The 25,773-nt window shown below is 40.8% G+C and overlaps 1 protein-coding gene across 9 annotated transcripts in view; it reads right to left on the reverse strand.

Annotated features, from left to right (window-relative positions):
* Nucleotides 1-2,981: 2,981 nt before the first annotated feature.
* Nucleotides 2,982-25,773, reverse strand: part of rims1b (regulating synaptic membrane exocytosis 1b) — a 93,232-nt gene continuing 70,440 nt past the window's right edge. For 5 of the 9 annotated variants that reach the window (XM_072657240.1, XM_072657241.1, XM_072657242.1 and 2 more), the window contains 12 exons: nt 25,322-25,411; nt 24,813-24,878; nt 23,665-23,781; nt 22,441-22,526; nt 21,206-21,324; nt 20,194-20,345; nt 13,811-14,028; nt 8,866-9,016; nt 6,384-6,490; nt 5,683-5,784; nt 4,448-4,587; nt 2,982-4,179 (listed from right to left, as the gene is read on the reverse strand). In XM_072657240.1, coding sequence (XP_072513341.1) covers nt 3,961-4,179; nt 4,448-4,587; nt 5,683-5,784; nt 6,384-6,490; nt 8,866-9,016; nt 13,811-14,028; nt 20,194-20,345; nt 21,206-21,324; nt 22,441-22,526; nt 23,665-23,781; nt 24,813-24,878; nt 25,322-25,411 — 1,567 coding nt within the window. In that variant the 3' untranslated portion in view covers nt 2,982-3,960. The other 4 variants (XM_072657247.1, XM_072657243.1, XM_072657244.1 and 1 more) reach the window with 4 other exon arrangements.

A 25,773-nucleotide genomic window follows, 5' to 3' on the forward strand; every position in this document is an offset into this window, starting at 1 on the left:
TATGATTTATGTTGTAAAAAAGAAGGAGGTTTATGTTCAGTATTACAGTACAGCACAGATTTCCCCTTAAAAAGGGTTAAAAAAAAGACAAAGAGATGTGAAAATAAACAAGAATAAAAAAAATAATGACCCAAATAAAACCCAAAAACAACATTCATCACTGGAATGGGAGGGACGAGTACTGGAGTTTTTCTTTTTTTCTTTTTTACAGCTGATCTGAAAGTCTACCAGTGAGTGTGAATGGCTTTAGTTTCTTAGTTTTATCTCTTTATAAACAAGTACAAGCAAACTGTACAAGTACATGCAACAAACAAGCTGGCCTACTGTATGTGGAACTAACACGTATCTATTTCTGTAGTTTTTTTTTTGTTATTTTTTCCTTCTATTTTTCATCTGGTTTAAAAAAAAAAGTGCATGCAGCTCGGAACAGTTCTGAGTCATGCTCCGCCCCACCGGTGGGAGGGGCCAGTGGCCTGACACACCATTGGTGCGTGTATCAGCGATGGCAAAATCTGATTGGTCACTTTTAACATTGAAAAATTGAAAAGAGGTGCAGGAAGGGGAACTGGCTTTACAGTTAGTGTTATTTTTATTCTGGAACGTGAAAATGAAGTCATTCATCGCAGTTTTTTTCGTTTTCATGATTCTGAGACAGAAAAAGGAAGTTATGCTCTTGTGCTTTGAAAGTAAAATTGAGAGAAAGTGTCTACTCGTGCAAAAGGGGGTTCTGACACGTACAGTATGTAGACTGTAAATTACTGGCTCTAAGTGGTGCATGTTTAGCGTGTCATGTCATTGCTGTTGGGAGAAAACCTGTTCTCAGATTTTATGGCAATTTATGCTTCGTATTTTGTGACTTCGAGCCTAAAGAATGCAACAGTTTAACATAGGTTCACGTGGATTTACAGTAGCTTAAAAGATGAACTGATCTACAAAAAAGCTAATAATAAGTGTAAAAACCTTTAAAAAAACATTTTAAGCAGACTAGCATATTCAATTCGTTTGTTTGTACAATTTTAGAGTAAAAACAAAGAACAGAGCACCATGAAAAAGTTTGGGCACCTCAAAATTTGAGCTGTCGTAACTTGATAACTTGTACCAACCAAACCTTAATCAGACTTTAATTAGCTTGTTAGGGCTATGGCTTGTTCACAATCATTGTTAGGAAAGACCAATTGAAAAGTTTGGCTGCAGTGAGAAAAGGTAAATAGAGAAAAGGTGGCAGAAATTCATGAAAAGAAGATCGTTTCCAACTGTTAAAGTAATGAGGTGGATTGGCCATGGGGTTGTGCTGCAGCCAGTGGCACAGGGAGCATTCAACCGGTGGAGTGACGAATGGATTCAACTAAATACCAGTAAATTCTGGAAGTAAACATCACAGCATCTCTAAAAAAAACAAGCTGAAGAAGAAAAGAGGAAGGATTCTACAGCAGGATAATAATCCTACACACACCCCAAAATCCATAACGGACTACCTCAAGAGATGCAAGCTGAAAATGTTGGCATGGCCAGGTATCGAACCCTTAACATCCTAACGATAGACCGCTGTCCTAGAGGTTTTTTTCCCAACAGCAAAAACACGTGACACCAAGCTATTGGTCGCGACCCTGAGATTGGAAAAACTTTACAAAGACGTTTGGAATTTGATGTGTGATACAGTGCACCATTTCCAGGAACTGTAGGTCCTTGATTTTTGAAGATAAGATGAAAAACATGGTATTGTTTATACTGTAGCGTGACCATGTTAACTTTTTAGCGTGACATGTTAACATTTTACCCATTTACAGACACTTAAGGAATGACGAAAAGTAATGGCCTGAAGTCACGAATGGCCCAAATGCAATGTAGTGTTTTGACTTTTAGGCGTTATCCCAGAAAACAGCTCATATGGGGCTTATATGGGGACATGGGTGGAACAAGAGCTAGGCGGGGTCCAGGTGGGCGTGGGCTCTGATGGATGTTCACATGTATTGTTATTGGGACGCAGTCGGGCTTCCCAAATAGGCCCCATCGTTACAGCCCACCCTAAGGCTCATTTGTGCTTAATTTATATATCAAAATAAATATGTCCAATTAAAACGATGTAATGTCCGTTGCGTTGACATGGACATGTACGTTACGTAATACATCCACTAGGAGGCAGTTATGTTTTTGACGACAACAATCATAGCGGAGCATAGGTGGAGGAGGTGGTGGTGGTAATGTGCTTACTACAAAAATAAGAAAGAAAGAGGCAGCGGGGTAAGCGTTCGTAAAAGCTGTGTAAAAAGTCTATTAGCTACACTGCCCGATGGTCTCCAGTGATAATGCTCCGTTCTGTCTGAATCCACGAGCTTACAAAGAACACATGCACAACTAAGAATGAAATGAAAGCTCCGTCTATATCCGTATTTAATGTTAAGCATAAATGAGCCCAGATGGGGCCCATCACTGACCTTTGTGGGCATCCAAATGTAGGGCCAACATGGAGCCCGTAGACAAAATATCTGTTTCTGAGTTTGGCAACCCATACAGGCCCCACATGGGCAATGTTATGCGGGATATATAGTCATTTTGGGGAACCCTCAAGTGGATTAGAGAAGGATACAACACAACCAAAACATAGCCGGTGGGTCTCCAAGACACCCGTGTAAAGGAATGCCTAAACCAAAAACGCCAGAGCAGCTAACACAAAGGAAAGCTATTTGAGACCAGTTAGTGTAGTATTACTGTATTAGACATTGTGCTGGTTCCCCTCCACCTTCTCTTCACCGTTAGACATGTTAGCATTTTTGAGCCCAGCTTTTTTAGACTGAAACAATTGCTGCAATCAAGGCGAGCTAGCATGGACCATCAGGAGGGTCTGAAAGTGATGTACTGTGTAGGATGTAACTGCTGAATCCGTTGTAGCATTCACTGCACTAATCATGGCGGCATGATAGAAAACTGTATTCGCGCAGAAACGATTATACCAAGAAAAGCCGAGAACAAAAAAAGTGAACTTGTGTGATTAAAAAGGTGCCTGTTTTGCAGACCCTTTTCTTCCAGTTTAGTTTTATTTTTTTCTTATTCTCTGCATCATTTCCACCATGCATACAGTACATTAGACGACACAAACCTCATAAAAATCCGTGTGCCAGAGGTATGAAAAGAATCCGCTGAACGAATAAGACGGAGGAGACGTTTGAGGAGATTGCGGCCTCCATCGGTCATGGTAAACATACTGAAAAACAGGTACTTTCGACGGAAAAAAATGGACCACATCTCGGGGTCCTCAAGGTTTAGGCACCAAGAAAGGCCCTGTACACCTGGACGACCTCCCTGAGGGGCGGCCCACCCTCTCTTAAGCTCATGCCCCGCCCTTTTTGACGTTTGACTGTTTTATTTTTCACAGGGTATAGAGTGGGTTTCTCTACGGAAACCCCACAATCCCTTGGTCGGAGGTCGTCTTCGTGGGTTGTTTTTTTTTTTTTTCGTGGGTCGATACATTCTGATGCTCTGTTAAAAACTAGCTAACGTACATTTCTTTAACATGGACTGGATTGAAAATCACCCTGCTTTAATTAGCGCTAAAGTTACCGTTGAATGTTCTCCGAGTCACGTTAAATTAGTGCTTCCCATGTAGTACTGTCGTTCAACAGCCCTAATTCTTGTTGTGACAAACGGTGAGAAAAATAAAAACAAACACAAACGAACGAAAAACGGACTACTTCATCGTGGACAAACAGAATCGGCAGAACGTACAGAACGTCTCGTTTTATACACACACAGAAGAGAGGGGAGAAAATGAATACGAACCCAACGTAAGCGACAGGAGTGATTGTCAGATTTCATCAAAGCTTTGTGTGTTTTTTTGTTTTTTTCATCGCATTTTCTGTCAGCCTCTGATTGTTGTCCTGTCGGCCTCTCTCTCTCTCTATCTCTCTTTCCTTCTCTCTCTCTCTCTGGTTGTATAAGCAGTGTGCTTCGTACGTCCACCCACTATGATCGAGCCGCCCCAGGTCCCGATGAACTGTCCAGAGACGACTGGGAGGCCCGTCGAGTCAGCGAGGCGAGCGTGGGGTCTACTAAGGAGGAGGGCGGAAACAGTTTGTACCAGCCAATGACGTTGCTGGCCAGGTCCAGCTCCTCCAATAGGATTTGTGCGACTCCCATGAAGGATTTGTGGTCCATTCGTCCGTAGTCTCCCCAGACAATCACCTTATAGATAGGGAGGGCAAAAACAAAAAGCAGTTCATTGAAGCAACTTCCGACAATTTGCTTGACCTACACTACTAAAAATATTGGTGCTAGTAAGGGGTCTTTGAGCGATTCCAGAGAAGAGCCATTTTGGTTTTATAAAATCATGAAAACCAGGAGTTGGGAGTGTTAAGAACAGTGTTTAGACTTAACTTCTCTGAATCTTTAAAAGGTTCTGTGCTCTAAGAAATCACTCTTATGGAAAAGTTAGAAAAGCTCCACTCCTCACCTGTAACACTTTACCCTGTGGGCTTTCCTCAAACTGGAGGGTCTGTTGGTACAGTGGTTCCAGCGTTTTCCGTGCAATCTTTGTTTTCTTTTTGGCTACATACGCCCCATTGTCCAGCAAGTACACCTTAACATAAGGAGCTGAAAGAAGACCACATATACTTCATTTATTCATTCAATCAAATGACCAAGTTAGCCTTCTTCAGCATATCCCAGCGTCCAACATTTTGTGATCAGGTAGAACACATCCAAGGACGTTTTGTGCACAATGATCAGGGACCAGGGACAAGAACCATATGCCAATGTTTAATGTTATTACTTCAGTCTGAGAACTGAGCCTGAGAACATATCCCAGGAAATGTCAGGGTGGGTCTACTTTGGCACTGCAACGGAACTGATTTATATATATATATATATATATATATTATCATTGCAGTGTTGGTGTGTTTTTTCACACTGCGGTGTTCCTTAATAAGCCATTCAGAACGCAAAAGACATAGTTAAGCAACAGCAGAATTATAAATAGACCAATTGACCAAATGTTTGTGGACATCCCTTCTAATGAATGCATTCAGCTACTTTATGTTGCACCCACTGCTGACACAGATGTGCAAATGCACACACACACAGATAGAAATCGAATTAGACTTTCTGAAGGGGAAAAACATTAACCTATTGACACCATGCCTATTTCTAGACCTCACTGAATACAATCAAATCCTCCAAAATGTAGAAGAAATGTAGAAAGCCTTCAGCTCGGGACAGTAGAGACAGTTACTCCAACAAAAGCAGAATCAATTCTTTTTAATACCCGTGAAAGAGCAGGTATCCCAATATGCAGTTTCCACAATGCTAATCGCTGACCGTAAGCTTCCACCTTCCAAAGCTAAAGATGCAAAACAAGTACTTTTCGACAGAAAAAAATAGTCCACCTTTTGGGGTCCTTGAGGTTTAGGCACCAAGAAAGACCCTGTATGCCTGCACGACCTCCCTGAGGGGCGGCCCACCCTCTCTTAAGCTCAAGCCCCGCCCTAAAGAAGCAAACTTCTCACGTCTTCTAACGTCATCTAACAACTCTTGACTGAATGATTACATCTGGATAAGAGGAACATTTTTTCTGCCCGAACTGTTCCTTTAGCTGATCCTTTTCATCATATTGGTGTTGGTTGAGGTGGAATGTAGATGTACAATGACTAATATAGCTTGTGAAAAAGCCAAGAGGTGTGGAAGACTGACCAGGGAGTGACTTGGATCCTGGCTTTTGGATCAGGCCCCGGGCACGGATCACCTCCACCTCCAGCTGACCCTTCTTGTTTACCATGCCAATTTGGATGTCCCCTGCACAGCATGCATGCACCGATCATGGCACAGCGAGAAAGAGAGACAGAGCATTAATATATCATTAAAGAACACCCTCAAATACTTCATACTAGTTCAGAGACAATGGTTCGTAGGTCTATGTCTAAATGCACGCTATGTCCAAAAGTATCCAGACACCCTTCTAATTATTAAATTGAGCTACGTCAAGGAGCTCCCACTGCGTTGGCTGATTACTTACATTACTACATGACCTCAGGGATGCTGAATACAATCAAATCCTCACAGCAACCTTTCAAAAGCTACTGTAAAGTCTTTCCCAGAAGAATAGAGGCTGTGGCTGCAGTGCAGTGAGACAAACCTCTTATAAAAACCCTTGATTTAAGAAGAAAGATTGAAACAGCAGGTGTCTACAAATGTTTGGACATAGGGTGTATTCTCTAAAAGCAGTCCACACACTGTAATGATGACCAGCATATTGTGAACACAAAAATGCCTGCTCTAGAACACTGCTCTAGAACATCTAAACTAAAAGACTCTGTTTAGGTATGATAGAGCAGAGTAAAAGAGATAATGGGTGCCTGACCGAAGATGTAAACACAGCATGTTGTGTAACTGACCAATAGAGGGTGTGGCTAAGGTTTGCCGGCCAACCAGCTGGGCAGGACCCAGCCCGTCTAAGAAGTCACTGAACTGAGTCTCCACCCTCACAGCCGGGAAGATTGGACTGGAGAAGAAAACAAGAGAACAGATATTACATTACATTACTCTATTATGCATCTTTAAAAAAACAATGTTGTTTAAGACTGAACCTCTTCTTCCAGTTTCTGACCTCAACTGACCAGTTCATTATCTAAATTGTTGTGTCAACCCGCTTCAGTCACATGTTTCAATTTCACAACAAAAGAGCAGCAGCAAAAGCTAAAGGCAATTCACCAACAGTTTTAAAGCAGCGTTATGCAAGAAACTGGTATTTCTTGCTCTTGGGCTCCCCCTACAGCCAGGAGGCGTAATTTGTCCTCCCGTAAAGGACACACTTTTCACATGCACTGTGAATAAGCTGAGCCATGACCCATGTCCCTGTTCGGGACTCAGACACAGTCTAGGCTGAAAACCCATCTGTTTAGTTTAGCCTTTGGTAAATAATGTTTACCTTTAGATAAAGGTTGCAGATCCAGGGGTTTAGGGACACAGATAATTGTGGTAAAGTTTGTAGACAGTGGAGCTGATGGATTCCAGTGTTTCAGGGTGCTCCCTTGTCTGTGTTACCATCTGGCTCTCACCTTTAAATTAGGCTGTTATAGTCAGATGTGCCAGAGTCGTCAGACACACTCTGATACTGTTCATCATTCCCTGTTCTCCATACATCCAAATGGAACTAATTCCATCTCTTTACCTGAGTTCATGACTGCCCATTTGTCCGACCTGACACCTATAGAAGGGCTATTCTGCTAACCATGTCAGACCAGCTGCCCACACTGTTTACATGGACTATTTGCTATTTACTATTATTATTATTATTATTATCATTATTGCCACCATTAAATAGCAATACTTTTATTATTCTTACAATCTCTACTATAATTATATTTATATGTTATATTATGCTTATATCAGCACACCTTTGACTTTTATCAATAATATATAAAAAATATATAAATCTATTGTAAATCTAAAGGTTGTGTCCTTCAGCTCTGAGGGAGTTTGTCTTTGCCACTGTTGCCTTTGGTTTGCTCACCAGAGGTCTTTATGTTTTGTTGATCTCTTGTCCTCTTACTGTATATTCCTGTACAGTTGCTTTGTGACAATGCAGACACATTGTTCTCCATATTACAGTAGGCGGAGCGTCTCAATGATTTTGAAGCTGCTCCTTTAAGGTACAAATGCTACATAGTGTTGCTTTAAAGCTTATAGTCAGATTAAGCAATTATTCACAAAATGTATCGATATTGTGTTCAAATGTCTCAAAAATCACTTTATATCCTTTAGATTCTTGTCTCTCTCTCTCTGCTGCCCTTTTCACAGTCACAGCAGCTCTGGAAAAAGAGGACGGCGGGTACTAAGCAGCTCCACCGTAATTAAACAAATGTCAAAGAAAATTGGTGAGACATTTTATAGGCTCTGTTTAGCCACAATGCAAACATTTGACTGACAGCTAGGTTGCTGCAGCAAGTCACATCGCCTCTCATTGAGGTTGCCGAGGCTATTTCTGGACAGAAGCAGCTAAACTTGGCTTGTTCAACAGATGACGTGTAAAAATGAACAAATGCTTTATTTATAATGTATTTAGTACTTATTTACACACCCATCCAAAACTGAGGAAATAAAGTCAAAACAGATGCTATAATTAATAGATATTTTTAATTACTCAGTAATTAACTACTTAGTTACTATGAACTATTCTGTAACAGCTAGATTTTTTCTTTAATTACAACAATTCATTTAGTAACCAGTATGAATTATTCAGTAACTACTATAAATGATTTATTAACCAGTATGAAGTATTTAATAACCAGTGTGAATTACTTACTACTATACATGATTCAGTAATGACTAGAAATGTGTTCCATTACTACTATAAAGTATTCAGTAACCAGTATGAGTTATTCAGCAACTACTTTGGAACATTTCATTAAATACTATAAATGATTCAATAACTATTATAACTTATTTGACATCCAGTATGAATTATTCAGTAACTACTATGAAATATTCAGTAACAATAGATTTTTTTCTCTAATTACTACATTGATTCAGTAACCAGTACAAATTATTCAGTAACTTCTATAAAGTAACTACTAGAATTTTTTCCGGAACTACTTTCAATTATTCAAGTAAGCAGCATGAATTATTCAGTAACTGCCATGAACATTTTTTGTTACTAATACAATACAAATGATCCTATTAAAAATTGTTCAGTAACCAGTATGAATTAGTAAATTGAATTTAGTAACCATTAATTACTGTTTAATTACTATGAGGCTAACAAGTTATTTAGTTTTAAAAGTGAGGAAAGGAAATCCTCAGAGTTTCTGTTTTTTTTAGATCAGTCTGATCATTCTGAGGTTTGGAAAGCAACCCCAAGTGTCAAAAGTCACTCACCTTCCCTCAGAGTTGTAGCTGGTCATGCTGCCGTTGTTGGACTCGCGGCTGGGCTGCCGGCTCATGTTGCGCTGCAGCTCCACGGCCATGCCCGTTTCCTGACTCCGCTGGATGGTCGTCCCACCTCCTTTTGACTTCTTATTAGATGCCTCTGGAGACAGACACACGGGACAGCCAATAAACACAGCGTCTGGGACAAAGTTTACTGAGGTTCATGGACATGAGAGTACCTTAACTGACATTTGCCCATGTACAATGAACAGTGAAAATATATGGACAGTTTTTTTCGAAACACTAGCCTTGTATCTACACTCGTTGGCCATTTTATCAGAAATGCATCCCATGTAGGAGTTTTTATTGATTAGTTACCATCTGTAGTTTGTCTCTATTATTCATCAATGAAAAGGAGCCATTATAGAACCACCACTGACCAGATATTATTTAGGGTGTGGATCTGAAAATAGTAGTGACACTGCCGTAGTAGTCATGTGTCGCACTAGAACAAGTGTATTGACAGAAAAATCCAGACAACAGTGGTCCTGTGCTCAGAAACTGACCACTGATGAAGGGCTTGAGGGCGTTTACCACAATTTAATGGAATGAATGGAAAAGTGCTTCCAAGCATTCCTTAAGGTAGATGTTATTTTTAGAGCTTATTGATCAGCATAATAAAATGTTCTGATATATATATATTTATATATCAAAATACCTCAGAATATAATAATATGTGGATCAATAAGCTCTAAAAATAACACTGAAAGCTGCAGGGTCCTAATGTAATCCCACTGTGGTAGTGCCAATGAGTCCATAGTGCAAGGCTAACGGCTCGCTCTCCAGCTCTCCAGAAACAAAAGCTCCATCTCCTCAGCCTGAATCGGTGTGCTTAAAAAAAGGCAGGAGAGAACAGAGCGGAGCGGAGCTCCAGGCCTCGGAGTTCCCTAATGTGCTTTTATGTCAGCTTCAAAGAGAACAAGTGCAGCAGCGCAAGCACCAGCCTTCTGTAGCTCACCCTCCCCTCCTGTAAAGCCTCAGCATGGTGAATAATGCTGAGTCACCCCTCATTTTTAAAAAAGGTTACAAAATGGCCACAGGTGCTTTTATCAAAAGGAACTTTGGTCAGGTTTGATTGGGGTGGACCTTTGTGTGGACCTTTGCGGTATACTAGGCAGGGTCGTATTCACAAAAGTCTTAAGTCTAAATAAAGAAATTCTCCTTAGATAACAGTTTATTCTTGTTTTCTTAAACATCTTAAGAAGAATAACAACATTTTTATTAACATTTCCTGTTCCAAATCTAAGAACAACTGGTTTTCCTGAAAAAAACAAAACAATCCTAAATATCTTGGTAACCTTACAACGGCCTGACACTGGTAAGACATCAGAAGTTCAGCTCAAAAGTGATCAGTTGAAATGTTTAAATTACTCAAATGTATCTCTAATTGAACAGGATTTAGGGCTTTGCTCACCAATCGTTCTTACGAATAAATTTCTTCTTAAAACCCACGTATACAGTTTCACCAAGGTTTTCTTATTGGGGATTTGTTCAGTTTAGCAGGACAGAGGGATCCATCGTTATGAGAGCAGAGCTGTGAACACTTCTGTACTTTAAAGACACATCATTATTCTGAGTTTTAGTCAGGCCTTTTCCGAAAAACAAATTTGAAAAAAAATTAATTTGTTGGGACAATACTGGTAAATGGGGTCCACTGTTCTTAAGTAACAGCTTTACAACATCATGATACAGTTGTCATATTTTCCAAAAAGGATGGGCTTTCTGTCGATTTCCTCCACCTTCACTTCCAGCACTTGTTTCCTGAATTTACAGAAACACTTAATTCGATTTCTTTAATTTTTATTTTGCACAAATTTAACTGAATGATGGAAAATTAAAAATGTGTCAAATCGTCTTGAATCATTTCTAATTCAAGCTGTAAAATGCAGCATAAAAGGCATTTTAAGAAGACCTAAATCTGAGTTTACTTTCTTTTCTTTTTGAATCTGGCCCCTCAGGGCCCCCAGTGCAAATGTAAAAAGCATGTCTTGTGGTTAATGTGGCGCAACAGATAACACCACTACCTGCTAGTGAGCTACCACACCATGTGGGACACTGGGGTTCGATTCCCAGTTTGGGTGACTGTGCTGCACTACACCAATAAGAGTCCTTGGGCAAGACTCCTAACACTACGTTGGCCCACTTCTGTAATACGAGTACCCTTGTAAGTCGCCCTGGATATGAGCGTCAGCTAAATGCCATAAATGTAAATGTGATGTTCTATGAAGATCTTCCCAAACACTAATAAATTACAGCTAAATTTCACAATAAGAATAAGGTCAGGTCAGGTTCACGTCAGCATACTTGTGACCAATCGCAAGGCCAACATGGCTCCACCCTCTCTTCCAGTATCAGAAACCTAATGAGCTAAAGGTGCCCTGTGGCCCCTTCCCATCCTGCGCCTGTTGCCTTTTTGCTTCACCACAGAATTTAACGGCTGGGTTCCAGCCGGGACGGACAGGAGGCAGCCATGCCCCCAGTCTCGACTCCAGCTTGTATCTACATATGAGTAAAAAGCTAAAAAAACAGACAGCTTCCCAGTCGCAGTGTTTATGGATGATTTGACATGGTTGTTTTGGGATATCCTACAAATATACAGGTATTCAGATATCCTACAGATCATACCTATACATCTCCATACTTAGTGAGTGACCTAGAAGTCGTATTTACTAGTTAATCATCTGGTATATACAACCTTTGGATGAGCACTCGAACGTAGCTTTCTTAGATTCTTCTAAGGACTTTTTTTGAGTCAAAGAAGGCAAGGAGGCCCAACACTTAAGAAAACTTATTTTTTGAGAGACTTTCTCTTTGAAATTACATAGATAATAAGATTTGAGGTCAACACTCAAAAAAATTAAGGTGTCAAACTGCTGTTTCCGCTGCAGTGCAAAGGAAGAATCACTGCTGGTTCTCTAACGAATGTTTCTTAAAGGATTAGTCCAGTTTTTTTTTACCTGCTACATCTGCAGCCTAGGGCTGAATTACCAATGGCACTAATCTGGAGATGTTTCCAGTACTTAGTAAAAGGACTGAATAGCTGCTAACAATAGGCAGTGATGTTCTGAGTTAATGGACTTTCTATTCTTTTACATAAAACTGTTATTCATTAACAGGGAAAGAGGTTGAATTATTGTCTGTGGTAATTAGTCGTACATCACAGATGTGGCATAATTCAAAAGCAGTGTTTCGGCACCTCTATTTTTAGAAGCGTAGGAGAACAGACTGTAGCGTATGGTCTACAATATGGCACAGTATCATATGCAACGCACCATTAGAAATAACAAAGATGTTCAAGCAGGGATATTACTTCAAGCTGGGATAATTCAGCTTTACATCGGACAGATTTATTTATATATATAATATTAGGTAAATAATTAGCTAAATACAACATTTGTTTATTTAAAACAGAAAGGGCTGTAAAATGGTCTATAAACGCAATATAACAATATTAATTTTCAATACAGTCCATAATAGTACAGTTATCATGTAAAAAATGCATTTAAATGTATGGTTTACTTGGATGGTCCATTGTATATGCCTATTAGACGCTCAACTAACTTTCAACAATGTATTAAATACAACTGAACTCTAAGTTGAATGTAAATGACTGTATATTGAATGCAGCCCTGCATCTAATCCTAATCCTAATCTTGAATCAAGCCTAAACCCTAACCTTAATCCTCTCCTTGAATCAACCCTAAAATCTAACTCTAAACCTACCCTTGAATCAACCCTAAAACCTAACCCTAATCCTAACCCCACCTTTGAATCAACCCTAAAACCTAAACCTAATCCTAACCCCACCCTTGAATCAACCCTAAAACCTAACCCTAATCCTAATCTTGAATCAAGCCTAAAACCTAACCCGAACCCTGAATCAAGCCTAAAACCTAACCCTAATCCTAATCTTAATTCAACCCTAAAACCTAACCCTAATCCTAATCTTGAATCAAGCCTAAAACCTAACCCTAATCTTCCCCTTGAATCAACCCTAAAACCTAACTCTAAACCTACCCTTGAATCAACCCTAAAACCTAACCTTAATCCTCTCCTTGAATCAACCCTAAAACCTAACTCTAAACCTACCCTTGAATCAACCCTAAAACCTAACCTTAATCCTCTCCTTGAATCAACCCTAAAACATAACCCTAATCTTAACCCCACCTTTGAATCAACCCTAAAACCTAACCCTAATCCTAACCCCACCCTTGAATCAACCCTAAAACCTAACCCTAATCCTAATCTTGAATCAAGCCTAAAACCTAACCCTAACCTTAACCCCTCCCTTGAATCAACCCTAAAACCTAACCCTAATCCTAACCCCACCCTTGAATCAACCCTAAAACCTAACCCTAATCTTAACCATACCCCTAAATCAACCCTAAAACATAACCCTAATCCTCCCCTTGAATCAACCCTAATACTTAATCCTAATCTTAACCTCACCCTTGAATCAACCCTAAAATCTAACCCTAATCTCAACCCTAACCTTAAACCTTTAGATTAGGGTTAGGTGTAGGGTTCCATCCAATAGACAGTAATTTACATTCAACTCAGTTGAATACATACATACAAACTACATTCAAGAGTTTAGTTGCATTTAATGCAATGCAGTGGAATGTCAGATGAGCAGTGATCTAAAGCATCCAGGTAAAGCAGAGCTCATCATTTTTCTTCATAAAAGGACAAACACGGTCTTTTATTCTGAATAAAATAACAGGGTTGTAAATTGCAGACTTGTTAAACTGCATCAGATACTGGAATTTTCTACTGAAAGAAGAAATCATTAGCTGTATTGATGGAACCTGGCTGGAAAGTGCTGACGCCATTGATAACATAGGGGGTTAATTAGTCAATTAGACATGTCAAACACTCAAAACCTCCCACTCACCCGTCGGACTGATCTGGGAGGTGCTCCTGCTGCGCCGGTTGCCCACTATGGCCACAAAGCGGGCGTTAAGGCTGCCGCGGCGCTTCTTGCTGCCGCTGCCCACTGTACCCAGTGCCGTGTCCGACTGGCTGCCGTCTGTGCGCTCCGATGTGTTGATCTCACCACTCACACTCGTGCTCTTCAGCATGCTGCGGCCCGCCGAGGTCCGCACCTGTCGACTGTAGGAAGAAGCAGGGTGTAAAATTAAGTGCACACAGGCAAGCTCAGAGAGGGGGACACCTGAGGTCAGAATGTGAGGGTTTTATTATGCTGATCTGAAGCATCATCATTATCTTTAACCTTTAACATCGTGGAAAAGCCGAGGAATAGGGTACAAAATAGGCCATGAAGGAAATGCTGGATTTATCTCTACATGTTTTTTGTTCTTCCTTTTTGGAAAGTGCATGAAGCCATGTACCCGAACAGAGTGGTTCTCATCTCATGAAGGTGAAGCATGAAGCACCTCAAGATGGTACAACATAACATTTGTTTGGGTGGAGGGCTTAGAAAAAATACAGCAAAGGCCATGTAGATACCATACTTCACTACATAACCACTCTCTCCTGTCTTTTTCCACTGTTTAAAAGGAACCCCTGTTATAACAAGACTGCCAGCTTATTTGTCAAAGAAGTCAAAGAAACTCATTATCAACATCAGAGATCCACCAGCATACTTCACCAAGAAGTTGTCAGAAAGCTCAATTTGAGCCTGACTACAGATATTCCTTCTGAGGGGTTCTTTAGGGCTCCAGTAGTGTAAAACCTCTCAACTGAAGATATAATTTATAGCTGCTGCTTGATTTCTGAAGGTCAATAACCCTCTGATTTCCCTCAGGTTATTACATGATCTTTACAAGCGAACAAGACGTCATGGGTGGCCATTTGAGAGATCTCAGCTGTGCTTTAAAAAAGGCCGGATCTGCCAACAAGTGTGATTAATGAACATTTATACAATGTTTGAAATTCCCTATATAGCCTAATTTTACTTGACTGAATGGCTAACTTTCATATTTCCTCAAACCGGCATCCAGAAAAGCCTTTTTTGCTTGCTTACAAAGTATGTCATCAGTCCTAAAGAGAACCTCTATTCTGGTTCGTCTTGTATCAGATGCTAACTGCTAATTCCCCACAATCATTCGCATTCAGCCTCCCTAAGACAGCAGTAAAGCGAAGCCTTTGGGGGCTCTTTGGGGCTGTGGAGGAGCTGGCGAGTGCTTGCACCCTCTGAGGGAGTTAAGGTACTGCAGGATTGTCCAAATAGGCTTCTCTCACACCCTCCAGCCCCCGTGCCAGTCACAGCACTGTCCTGCTCAGGGAAGGGTGAGCCTGTGGCCGACAGGGGGAGGGAGGAGGTGGGCCTCTCTTCTCCAAACCGCAGGGGGGTGAAAGAAGGACGGGCACTTAGAGTGACAACGCTGGGTGGAAGAGGATCAGGTGCTGATACCGGGTCCAAACACTGCAGGTATGACTGGAGGCATGCAAGAAGGGCTCTATGAAAAAACAAAAGACATACACACACGGTCCACACAGCACACAAATGCACAGTGACACACTGGGAGGGCACACAAACACATGCAAAGAATAGAGATCAAATGAAGGACAAAGTGATAAACAATAAATAAATGATAAACAAGCACATGCAAATACACTATATGTCCAAAAGTTTGTGGACACTGCTTCTAATGAATGCAACCAGCTACCTGAAGTTGCACCCATTGCTGACACAGATATGTAAATGCACTTGTTGATCTCTGGAGCAGATCAACATGAACCTATTGGCACCATGCTGCCTAATGCCAGGCGTGGGCTAGAGGGGTATAAAGCCCCCCAACATTGAGCTTTGGAGCAGTGGAACTGTGTTCTCTGTAATGATGGATGGTGCTCCCTCCCATATTTCTTGGATAAGCTTGGGTAGTGATCTTCCAACATCCTGACTTCACTAAGGCTGCTTATGTCACTGAATGCAATCAAATCCTCACAGCAATGCTCCTCCAAAATCTAGTAGAAAGCCTTCTTTCCTGGACAGTGGAGACAGTTACTCCAACAGCAGGATCAACTCTTGTGTGATACTCTTGAGTTTCAGAAGATACAACGAATGAGCACATGTCCCAATACTTTTGTCCATATAGTGTATCTTCCAAACAACAGTGATATTGTGTGTGTGTGAGTGTGTGTGTGCGTTGGGTGAGGAGCTGTGCAGGTAAAAAGGTTGCAGATGGATTCCACAGCTCATGCCCACATGCAGGAAGGGAGCAGGCTATGGTCAGCTATGGTCAATCAGACCCCGAACACAGCGTCCACAGAGGCTCTAGTTAAAAACGAATTGATTAGGATTGAAATCATTGATGCATCAGCATTGATTAGTTGGCAGTTTTGCTTGTAGGCGGTACTTTAAGGTTTTGGTTTGATCATTGGTGGCTCGTGGTCTAAAATATTTGTCTCTTGTCTTTTATTAATTACTAATTATGTAAAGCTGCTTTGTGACGACAACAGTTGTAAAAAGCTATACAAATAAATCTGACTTGACTTGACTTGACTTGTAGCCAGTGCAACTAATGACCAATGCATTGAAACAGAGCTAAAATGGGATAATAATTGTTTTATTAATTGTTTAATTGTGTACGAAAGCATAGCTTTAATTGTGTTAAGGGTACTTAACTGTGTTAAAATGGAACTATTGTAGCTCTAGCTGATGTCTTGGGATTTGCTATTAGGTATTTTGCCATTTGCTATTATCTATTAATCTTGTCAATTCAACACCACGTCTGGAGCCCTGAATATAACCAATTGCACCAGTCCTCCAAATGACTGGGAATATATAAAAAAAATATATACTATTTCTATTATATTAAAATAAATAGGAAAATAAACAAATAAAGCACATTTAATACAGCAATTAATGTAAAACACTTTACATGAATACACTTTACAACCAATTTACTAAAGCAATTTCTGTAACTTGGCTTATTGACTACACTGAGACAAATGAGTTGCCTGGTCACTGCCTGTGCTATTATCTTTGCAAGCCAAGAAATAAGTGATACACTAATGACTTTCAGTAGATCGGACCCTGGAGGAACAACAAACACAAGAGATTTGTGGATGTGTGGCCGGAGGACCCCATTCGGAACAAAACAACAGCAGAATCTTTCAGTCTTTTAAGCCGACTCTCTGAAAGTGTGTCAGGGGCTGGAGGCTCCGAAGCCTCATAATGCTCTAGTTGGCGTCCATGGCAGCGGGGCTATATTGGAGTCTGTCTGGACTACATAATGCTTTTAATAGCCATGCAGTGACACTCAGGCTGAGAGTCCCTTTGTGCTTCATTGTGTTTCTCCATTTTTAATTGTCAAATCAAGGAGCCTGAAAATGTAGTTTGAGCTTGTTTTCCTGAGAGTGATGAGAGGTAGTGATGCTTAGTATAAAGGCTTTAAATGAATAACTGGTCTTGCATCAGCTTATTAAAGCTATTGTGGAGTTTGATAAGCAGCATGCATTATAATACGTTAGCCTTTTGTGCCTAAAATGCAAAAATATTGTTAAAAAATAGTGCTTTTCCTAACTCTATTTTTAACTTCTGCATCTCAGTTGAGCCTCAAAATCATTAGTAAATAATCTGCAGCTGAAACTGAATAAATACTGTGTAATTTGTTTAGTCTGTGGCTCCTCCCCCTCAATCTGTTCACTGTTTATTTCCCTAGCACATGCTCTACCCAGACTGGGAGGCTTCTAACAGTGGAGCTCTGAGGCCTTGCTGAGATTTGAACTTGAACTCATCATCTCCTTACACTTGATGAGAAGCAGTTAGATCGTAGGGCCGGTCTAGAGCTGTGAAATTACACTACATAAAAACACAGTTCTGAGTAAATTTTCTTTCCTGTTCTATCTTGGACACAGAAATGTACATGGGCTCACAGCTCTGGAGTGGAGCGACTGTCTAACTGCCTGCTTGACAAGACTGAGGAGATCAAGTTCAAATCATCAAGTTCAAATCCTGTCAACACCACAGTACTTCATGGTCGGGTGTCTGAGAATCATATGATGGGGGGGGTGCTGACCTGTAGATGGGAATAAACAGTAAAGATTGAGGGGGCGGAGCCACAGACTTAACATTTTACACAGTATTTATTCAGTTTCAGCTGCAGATCATTTACTAATGATTTTGAGGCTCAACTCAGCATGTGTTGTTGCTCAAACTGAGATGCGGAGATTGTACATGTGAGTTAGGAGAACTTTTGACTAAACTAACTGACTGTATGCTGCAGATGGAGGCTAAAAAACCCTTGTATTTGTTGTACGAGGGTTTGCGTGGAGGAATGTCATTGTTAAAACAGTTGAAAATGCTTTTAGCACATCTGTGAATTAGCTGACGGCTTTAAATAGGGTGATGCTGACTAGATAATGTCTTGTTATGGTAACAGATGAAAGGGGTAAATGGCTGTTTGGCATACACCAGCTCCAGGATAGGATATTAGGTAGAGGTAAAGAGACCCAGGACTAGTACAGCTTTGGCTGTTACCTGACGTCTTCATCTCCGGCCACAGTGTGGCGCCGGCGCTTCAGCTCCTCTGAGAAGCGTCTCTTTCCCAGACTTCTCCTCTGCTCTGGGGTGTTCACACCCCACGAGATACGCCTCTCTTTTTTCTCCTCCCCTTTACAGTTCTCCAGAGACTTTGACCTTTGATCCCCCCGACGTGAGAGCAAAGCACAAGCATGCAGGCGAGACACATGCATCATGCAGAAGAGAGGTGTAAAAAAAAAAAAAATAAATAAATAAAAAAATAAACAAGAGACAGAAGACAGAAGCATGCATAAGACAGAACAAACCATGCAAGAGGGAAGTAATCACATGGACCACCGATGTAGCCTGAGGTGCCACACCCACTGCGCGAATGTCTGGTAATTACAGTGATAGTCAATGTTTTCAGTGTTTTGAAATTTTACAAGCTTGAATTTTAGATTACTGACAGGAGGAAAACTGATGGTTAGAGGGACCAGAGGAGGACTGAGTGAGTGATGTGTGTGAGTACCTAGAATGTGTGTAAGTCTATACACTAGGGGTGTAACAGTAAGCAGTAACAGGTGCTAACAGCTTACTTGCTAGCTTACCCAAACCTTTTGGTGCCAAAACCCACCTGTATCCACTTTTACTCATTATATTCTTCTTGGACTAAGCTGATTGACCAGCAGGACCAGCATGACCAAGCTGATTGGCCAGCAGAACAAGCATCACCAAGCTGGTCGGTCAGCAGAACCAGCAAGTATGTTTTCGTTTGAGTTCGATGGTTTAGCTGGTCCACCAGCATGATCAACCTAACCAAGCTAACAATCATCATGACCAAGCTTGATCCAAGCTGACTGACCAGCAGGACCAGCAAGACAACGTTGGTCGACCAGCATGACCAGCAAAGTATGTTTTTGTTTGAGTTTGATGGTTTAGCTGGTCTACAAGCTTGATCAACCTGCTGACTGACCAGCAGGACCAGCATGACCAAGCTGATTGGCCAGCAGGACCAGCATGACCAAGCTGATTGGCCAGCAGAACAAGCATCACCAAGCTGGTCGGTCAGCAGAACCAGCAAGTATGTTTTCGTTTGAGTTCGATGGTTTAGCTGGTCCACCAGCATGATCAACCTAACCAAGCTAACAATCATCATGACCAAGCTGATTGACCAGCAGGACCAGCAAGGCCAAGCTGGTCAGTCAGCAGAACCAGCAAAATCACACTGAGCAATCAGCATGACCAGCATGACCAAGCATGACCAAACTGAAATGCCACATATACTCTGCTGGTTATCCAGTTAGCTTACCAGTATAGGTAAGCTAACCAGTTAAGACTATCCAAAACTACTACTACTGATACAGCTACTAGAAAAGTTCTGGTGTTAAGCTGGGTTTTCAGCAGGGTTTTGCAGTTAGATGTGAACCATTCAGCTCTAATCTTCAGCATATATTTCCGTAATATTTAGACATGTTGTGTTTAAACTGGTTCTGGTTCTGTGTTGTCAGCTACTGGACTGGTTTGTTAATGGTAGAGCGAGCATCACATGAAACACTCTCTCTACCATTTAAGTGCTCTGTATCTGATCACCCTTACTGTCAGCTTTAGTTTCACTGGTGTGTTACTGGGAAATAACCAGGGTTACTTCTGACCTAATGAGTCTGGCAGCAGGGACTTTCACTCAGGCATGGTACGAATACACGTAACGTTACACCCCTACTGTATATACTGTATATTGGCTGTGCGGTCCCATTGACAAGGGCATGTACTGTAAATGTATCTGTGTACAGTGTCGCTGTCATGCAAAAACCTTGTGATATGTGTGAAGTCATGTGAGTGTTTCCAACCTGATGCGTCCATGCGGTCTCTCTGACTGGACAGACATGTAGCTGGCGCTGCTGAGGCGCGAGGCACTACTGGCTCTGGAGATGGCCGACACATCGCTCATATCACTGTCCGACGACCGTGCAGACATGTTGTCACAGCTCCTCTTATACATCTACAGCATGAAAAAAAAAATCTTTAAATCTTAAAAATATTATTATTATTATACCATAGTATCATCCTAGTGCCACTGTTTTAGCCCCATGTTATTAAATAATGTAGAGAAAACCGGGTCCAGCCTGGTTTCTAAGCACTCTTTGCCAAAAGCAGAGTTTACCAAACTCCTTGCCATGGGAACGGTTACCCTCTGTGTTCAGAACTGCTTTTTTGTGAAATTTATGAATGATGAAAATATATGAAAGCATAATTTGCACTTTGGACAGTGTTTAACACCCAAAACACACATGGAGCTGTCAACAGAGAATGTTGATTATAGCAATGTGTGAAAAGATTCTAATATGCTAGACCTGTACAACATCACAGGTGGCAAATAATTAGCAGGACACCAGTAAGCTGTGAATACAGACAAACAGAGCTGTGGATGATTCTGAAATGACTGAGAAACCTGTTGAGCATCAAGAATGAAGTTCAGAATCCATCCTATTTTTATCATAAGATCAAATCTGAAGACTTAAATGAATGTAAATATATAATTACATTACACTTTTTTTTGCTTCTTGGTCTTAGTATCCTTGAATTATTGATAAAAACATCCTTTTTAGATGATGATGAAATACATATCACAAATCTTAATTCAGTAAATTAATATAATGTTATTATATATAAATTAATATAATACGTTATTATACGTTATTAACTTATATAAGTGTGTCACTGCCTGATTCACTATGCTTAAGTGCAGTGTTGCTGCATGCTGGTGTATTATTAGAGGTACAGAGAAATACAGCCTTTCAGTTGTAGGTAACGCAGCGCTGGTCAAAGAACAGTGCTGGAACAGTGTTAGGGCTCACTCACGTCTCTCTTGTTCTTCAGCTCCATCTCTTGGTCGTGGCCTGAGTTGGCGGAGGATCCTGGCCTATAAGAGGGCACTCGCATCTGGCTCAGCTGACGAGCTCGCTCCTCTACGGCCAAAGCTGAGAAATGTAGATAGACAGATAGATATATAGACAGATGGATAGATAGATAGATAGATAGATAGATAGATAGACAGATAGATAGGTGGGTAGATGGGTAGGTAGATAGATAGATAGATAGATAGATAGATAGATAGATAGATATATAGATAGATAGGTGGGTAGGTGGGTAGGTAGATAGATAGATAGATAGATAGATAGATAGATAGATAGATAGATAGGTAGATAGATAGATAGATAGATAGATAGGTAGATAGGTAGATAGATAGATAGATAGATAGATAGATAGATAGATAGGTGGGTAGATAGATAGATAGATTTGTAGTAGGTATGTAGAGATAGATAGATGTTCAGATACATATAGAAAAGCTATATTACACTAAATACTGTCTAACAGTCAAATATAAGGCATACAAAGCATGGAATGAGTTACCTTTCTCTTCAGGTTTATTACTGATATGGTCTTCATGAGTATGGAATTGAAGAACAATGGCATGAAAGGAAGGAGAAAGACATGAAGAAAGAGACAGGCACTGTGGGAACTACAATACTGATGAAGAAAAGGGAAATTATGTATGTGGATACACATGGATTATCCTACTAGTGTGATGTCATTTAAGTGACCATATGCCACAGTTCCTTTGTGCTCAGTTTCACTCCTTATCTAGTAAGTGTTTATTTCCTCTGTAAAAAAAACAATATTAGAATAAACACTAAAGTTGTGTTTTTCCATCACTGTGTTCATTAGAACATCTCCAAAGTTCTCCTCATGGAGTCTAGTATAGAGTCTGGAGAAACCTGGAACCTGGTCCAGGAGAAACCTGGAGGAACCAAGCTTTAACAGGCAGGGTAAAGGCTAGAAACTGGTGAAGGCTAAATCAGATGGAAAGTCTTCACCATGATTCATTCACAATCAGCTCTGCATTTTCAGTTCCATGCATGAACTGTATGTTTACAAACTACATCATATCCTATCATTTTTAAACAATGGTGAAATTTACATTTCTACCATCATGGTCCTTGTGGTCCTAAGTGTTTGAGGACATGCATGACACTTGGGACAGGGCACATGACTCGGTGGGATGTCTTTGCAGTGAGTGATGAAGAAAAGCTTACCTTGCTCTATGCTGCTGCTCTTAGCTGGAAGCTGGGGCAGCTGCCTGCCCCTGCGCACTGACAAGGGAGACCCTTGAGCGTGTGCTCTGGAGAAGAGAGAGAGAAAGATAGAGGCACATAAGATAAAAGAAACAGTCAAGGATGAACGGACGTCTTATAGCTGTCCTGCAAAAACTTGTATCTCCATTTTTGCCAAATTTTACTTGTTAACATTGTTCTTAATATTGCGTCACAATTCCTTGATGAAGGGACCAATAGAAATGCTCCAAGAATGATTTTCTGTCTTCGGTAAAGTTGCCATTTTGAAGATTGTTCATTACCAGTGATGATTTTTGCTGATTGTCGTACCCTAATGGAAAATCTACAGGGACAGTTCAGCTAAAAAATCATAAAAAATTCAAATTCATACACTTTCCTTTTTTTATATAAAGGTAGTCAATCAGCTAAAATATGTTTGGGGTCTGACGTTTGCTTTTTAAACCCTGGAGCTACAAGGCTAATGCAATTTAACGCATTTAGCATACCTTTACCCATGTTTATAAATAACAGTATGTCAGAATCCGCATAAACAAGTCTGTTACAGATTCCAGAGCAACTCCAACTGGTTTGAGGAAAGTGTCTAACTATTCAGGGCTGCTTTTTTCTCAGATTGCCAAACATTAGCTTCCATTCTATAGTGGAGCCTGAATAGAGCTTCAAACCAACTATAAAGTCAAGCCTAGAGAGTATATTCATGTTATTTGTAATACAGTAGTAGTGTTTTACATGTAATGATAACAATACCTTTGCTTTTTAAGAAGGGACAGCAGTGGTTGTGTGCTGGAAAGTCTGGTGGGAAGTAGCTAGCTAACTTCCCAACTTAAAACTACAGGTCTTCAGCATGATAGCTAATTTCTTACTATAATATTTTAACGTAACTGCATCCATCGCTAAGTAGCTAACGACCTTATTTGGCTTTTTAGCATTACGCTAATTGATGTGGTATAAGGTTCTATTAGCTACATTAGCCTCACAGATCCGATTCAAAAACGAAAGAAGCAAACTTCAGACACCAAACATGCTTTGGTCAATCGACAAGTTTTTGAGGGGAGGGGAAATACGCGTGAGTGTGGTGTTCATTACTGCTAATATGTTTCCAAATTAAACCTGAACTTTATAACAGGGGAGAAACAGCACAAAGGTAATGGTAATGGGATCTACAGGGGCTTTTTAACCAGCATGCACCTGTCCAAAAGGCGTGGTGAGTTGGGGCAGGACCCCCCGAGGCCGGTTTGGCCGAAAGGCCGGATGGGGGCGTCTCTCCTCCACCTGCTGCCTCGCAGGATGGAGGTGGGCTGGATCCTACATGCGGTCACCGAGGCCGAGCGGCGAAAGAAACGTAGGAAGGAAGGAGCGTGAAAAACGAGATGCAGATTAAAACAGAAGAAAATTAGAAGGTGAATGAATGAATAATCAGACAAGACATATTTGGTGTCTGAAGTTTTCAGAATCAGAATCTCAGAATCAGAATCTCTTTATTTCACCAAGTTTTGCAGTGGAGATATGAGGCTAGCTTAGCTAACGAGTAATGGAGAATTTCAGTCACCTGTTAGCTCTGTGCTAACTGCATCCTTTATCCAGATTATCAAACATTTGCCTCAAACCATGTCACGTAGGTAAATCTTGCTTAATTAATGTGCTTTTACACTCTGAACAGCCAGAACATTACCATCACCTGCCTACTAAAATTGAGAAGATCCCTCTTGTGCCACCACCACAGATCTAGCATTTGAGACAGGAACTACCACAAGACCTCTGAAGGCGTCCAAGACGTTATCCTGTAAGTCTGAGGTGGGACCTCCATGGAAGTCTTGGTTTCTTGGAACACCTTTGGTAGATACTGAGCACTGCATGCCAGACACACACACAAGACCTGCCTGATATTTTGGAGATGTTCTGACCTCCAGTTGTTTAGCCACCACAGTGTGGTTCTTGCCAAAGTGGCTCAGATTCTCATGCCTTCTCGCCTTCAAGACCTGACTGTTCACTCGCTGCCTAATATATCCACCCCTTGACGAATGCCTATCAGTCACATATCAGTGGTGCTAATGTTATGGCAGATCGGTGTGTATCAGCCTCACAGCTCCAGCTTAAAACTTAAGTAATACACTTTAGACACCAAACATGTCTCTATTGACTGAGTATTCAGAATCCAGGAGGAACTGAATGAATTGGATTTTGACCAAAAAAAGAGAAAATATTTGATTATGAATGAATCAACAGAAAGAGGAAGAGGGAAAAAAATCAATAATTCAATTATTAAAAAAAAGAGAGAAAAAAAAGAACAGAGAAAGGAGGCTGGAGATGCTCTGATGGATGTGAAGAAATCTCACCTGTCATTGTCAATGCTTTTCTTGTTAGGTTTTGGGCAGGCAGGTCTATCCAAACTGCCCACTGGCCTGCGCAGAGAGCATGAGCAATGCAGACGACAAACCAGTAAAAGAAAAAAAAATGAGGTATGAGAAAACAGCTGAATGGAAAGATGGACAGCATGATATCTGCTTATTGCAGTGGTGTAAAAGTGAATTACACTCCCCGACTGTAGGGGGAGTCCAGGGGCAAAAACGCAATAGCAATTCTCGCATAATGCTGCTGTAAGGTTTAATAAATAATGTGTCTGTTGAATGATGAACAGAACAGGGTGCAGCCCATTTCCCCTTATTCCTTGTTGAAGTCATGTGTCTCCTTCTCTACTATTGAGTTTAGCCCAGTGCGATCAGTGTAGCAGACTGGGAGTCCTACAGGGATGCCAATCAGTAGAGCTCATTAGAGTATCAACCATCACACCCAAACAGTCCAAACTTTGCTGTCTGTTTATGATCGTGATGCCCCTATTATGCACCTTTCTCTGTCTGGGGAGTGGAAGCTGGTCTCTGGCCTCAAACATGTCGTACTGGCACTTCTGACTCTGTCCAGCGAGGGTTGAAGGTCACTGAGGAAAAAGAAGAGAAAAAGAAAAAATAATATTGTGTTAATTTTTAGTGTTTGTAGTGGTTTGACGTGACTATTACTCATGTCCTTTTAAATATAACACAGCTATATTATATGTACAGTATATGGACAAAAGTATTGGGACACCTGCTTATTCACTGTCGTCTAAAAACAAGAGTAACTGTTTCGACTGTCCAGGGAAGAAGGCTTTCTACTAGATTTTGGAGGAGCACTGGTGTAAGAATTTTATTGCATTCAGTGACAAGAGAGTACGTGAGGTCAGGATGTTGGATGATCAGCACCCCACCTCATCCTCAACTCATCCCAGAAGTACGTGATGGAGCGCCACTTTAAATTCCACTC

This window comes from Salminus brasiliensis, chromosome 15 (assembly GCF_030463535.1).
Source record: "Salminus brasiliensis chromosome 15, fSalBra1.hap2, whole genome shotgun sequence".
Taxonomy (NCBI): domain Eukaryota; kingdom Metazoa; phylum Chordata; class Actinopteri; order Characiformes; family Bryconidae; genus Salminus; species Salminus brasiliensis.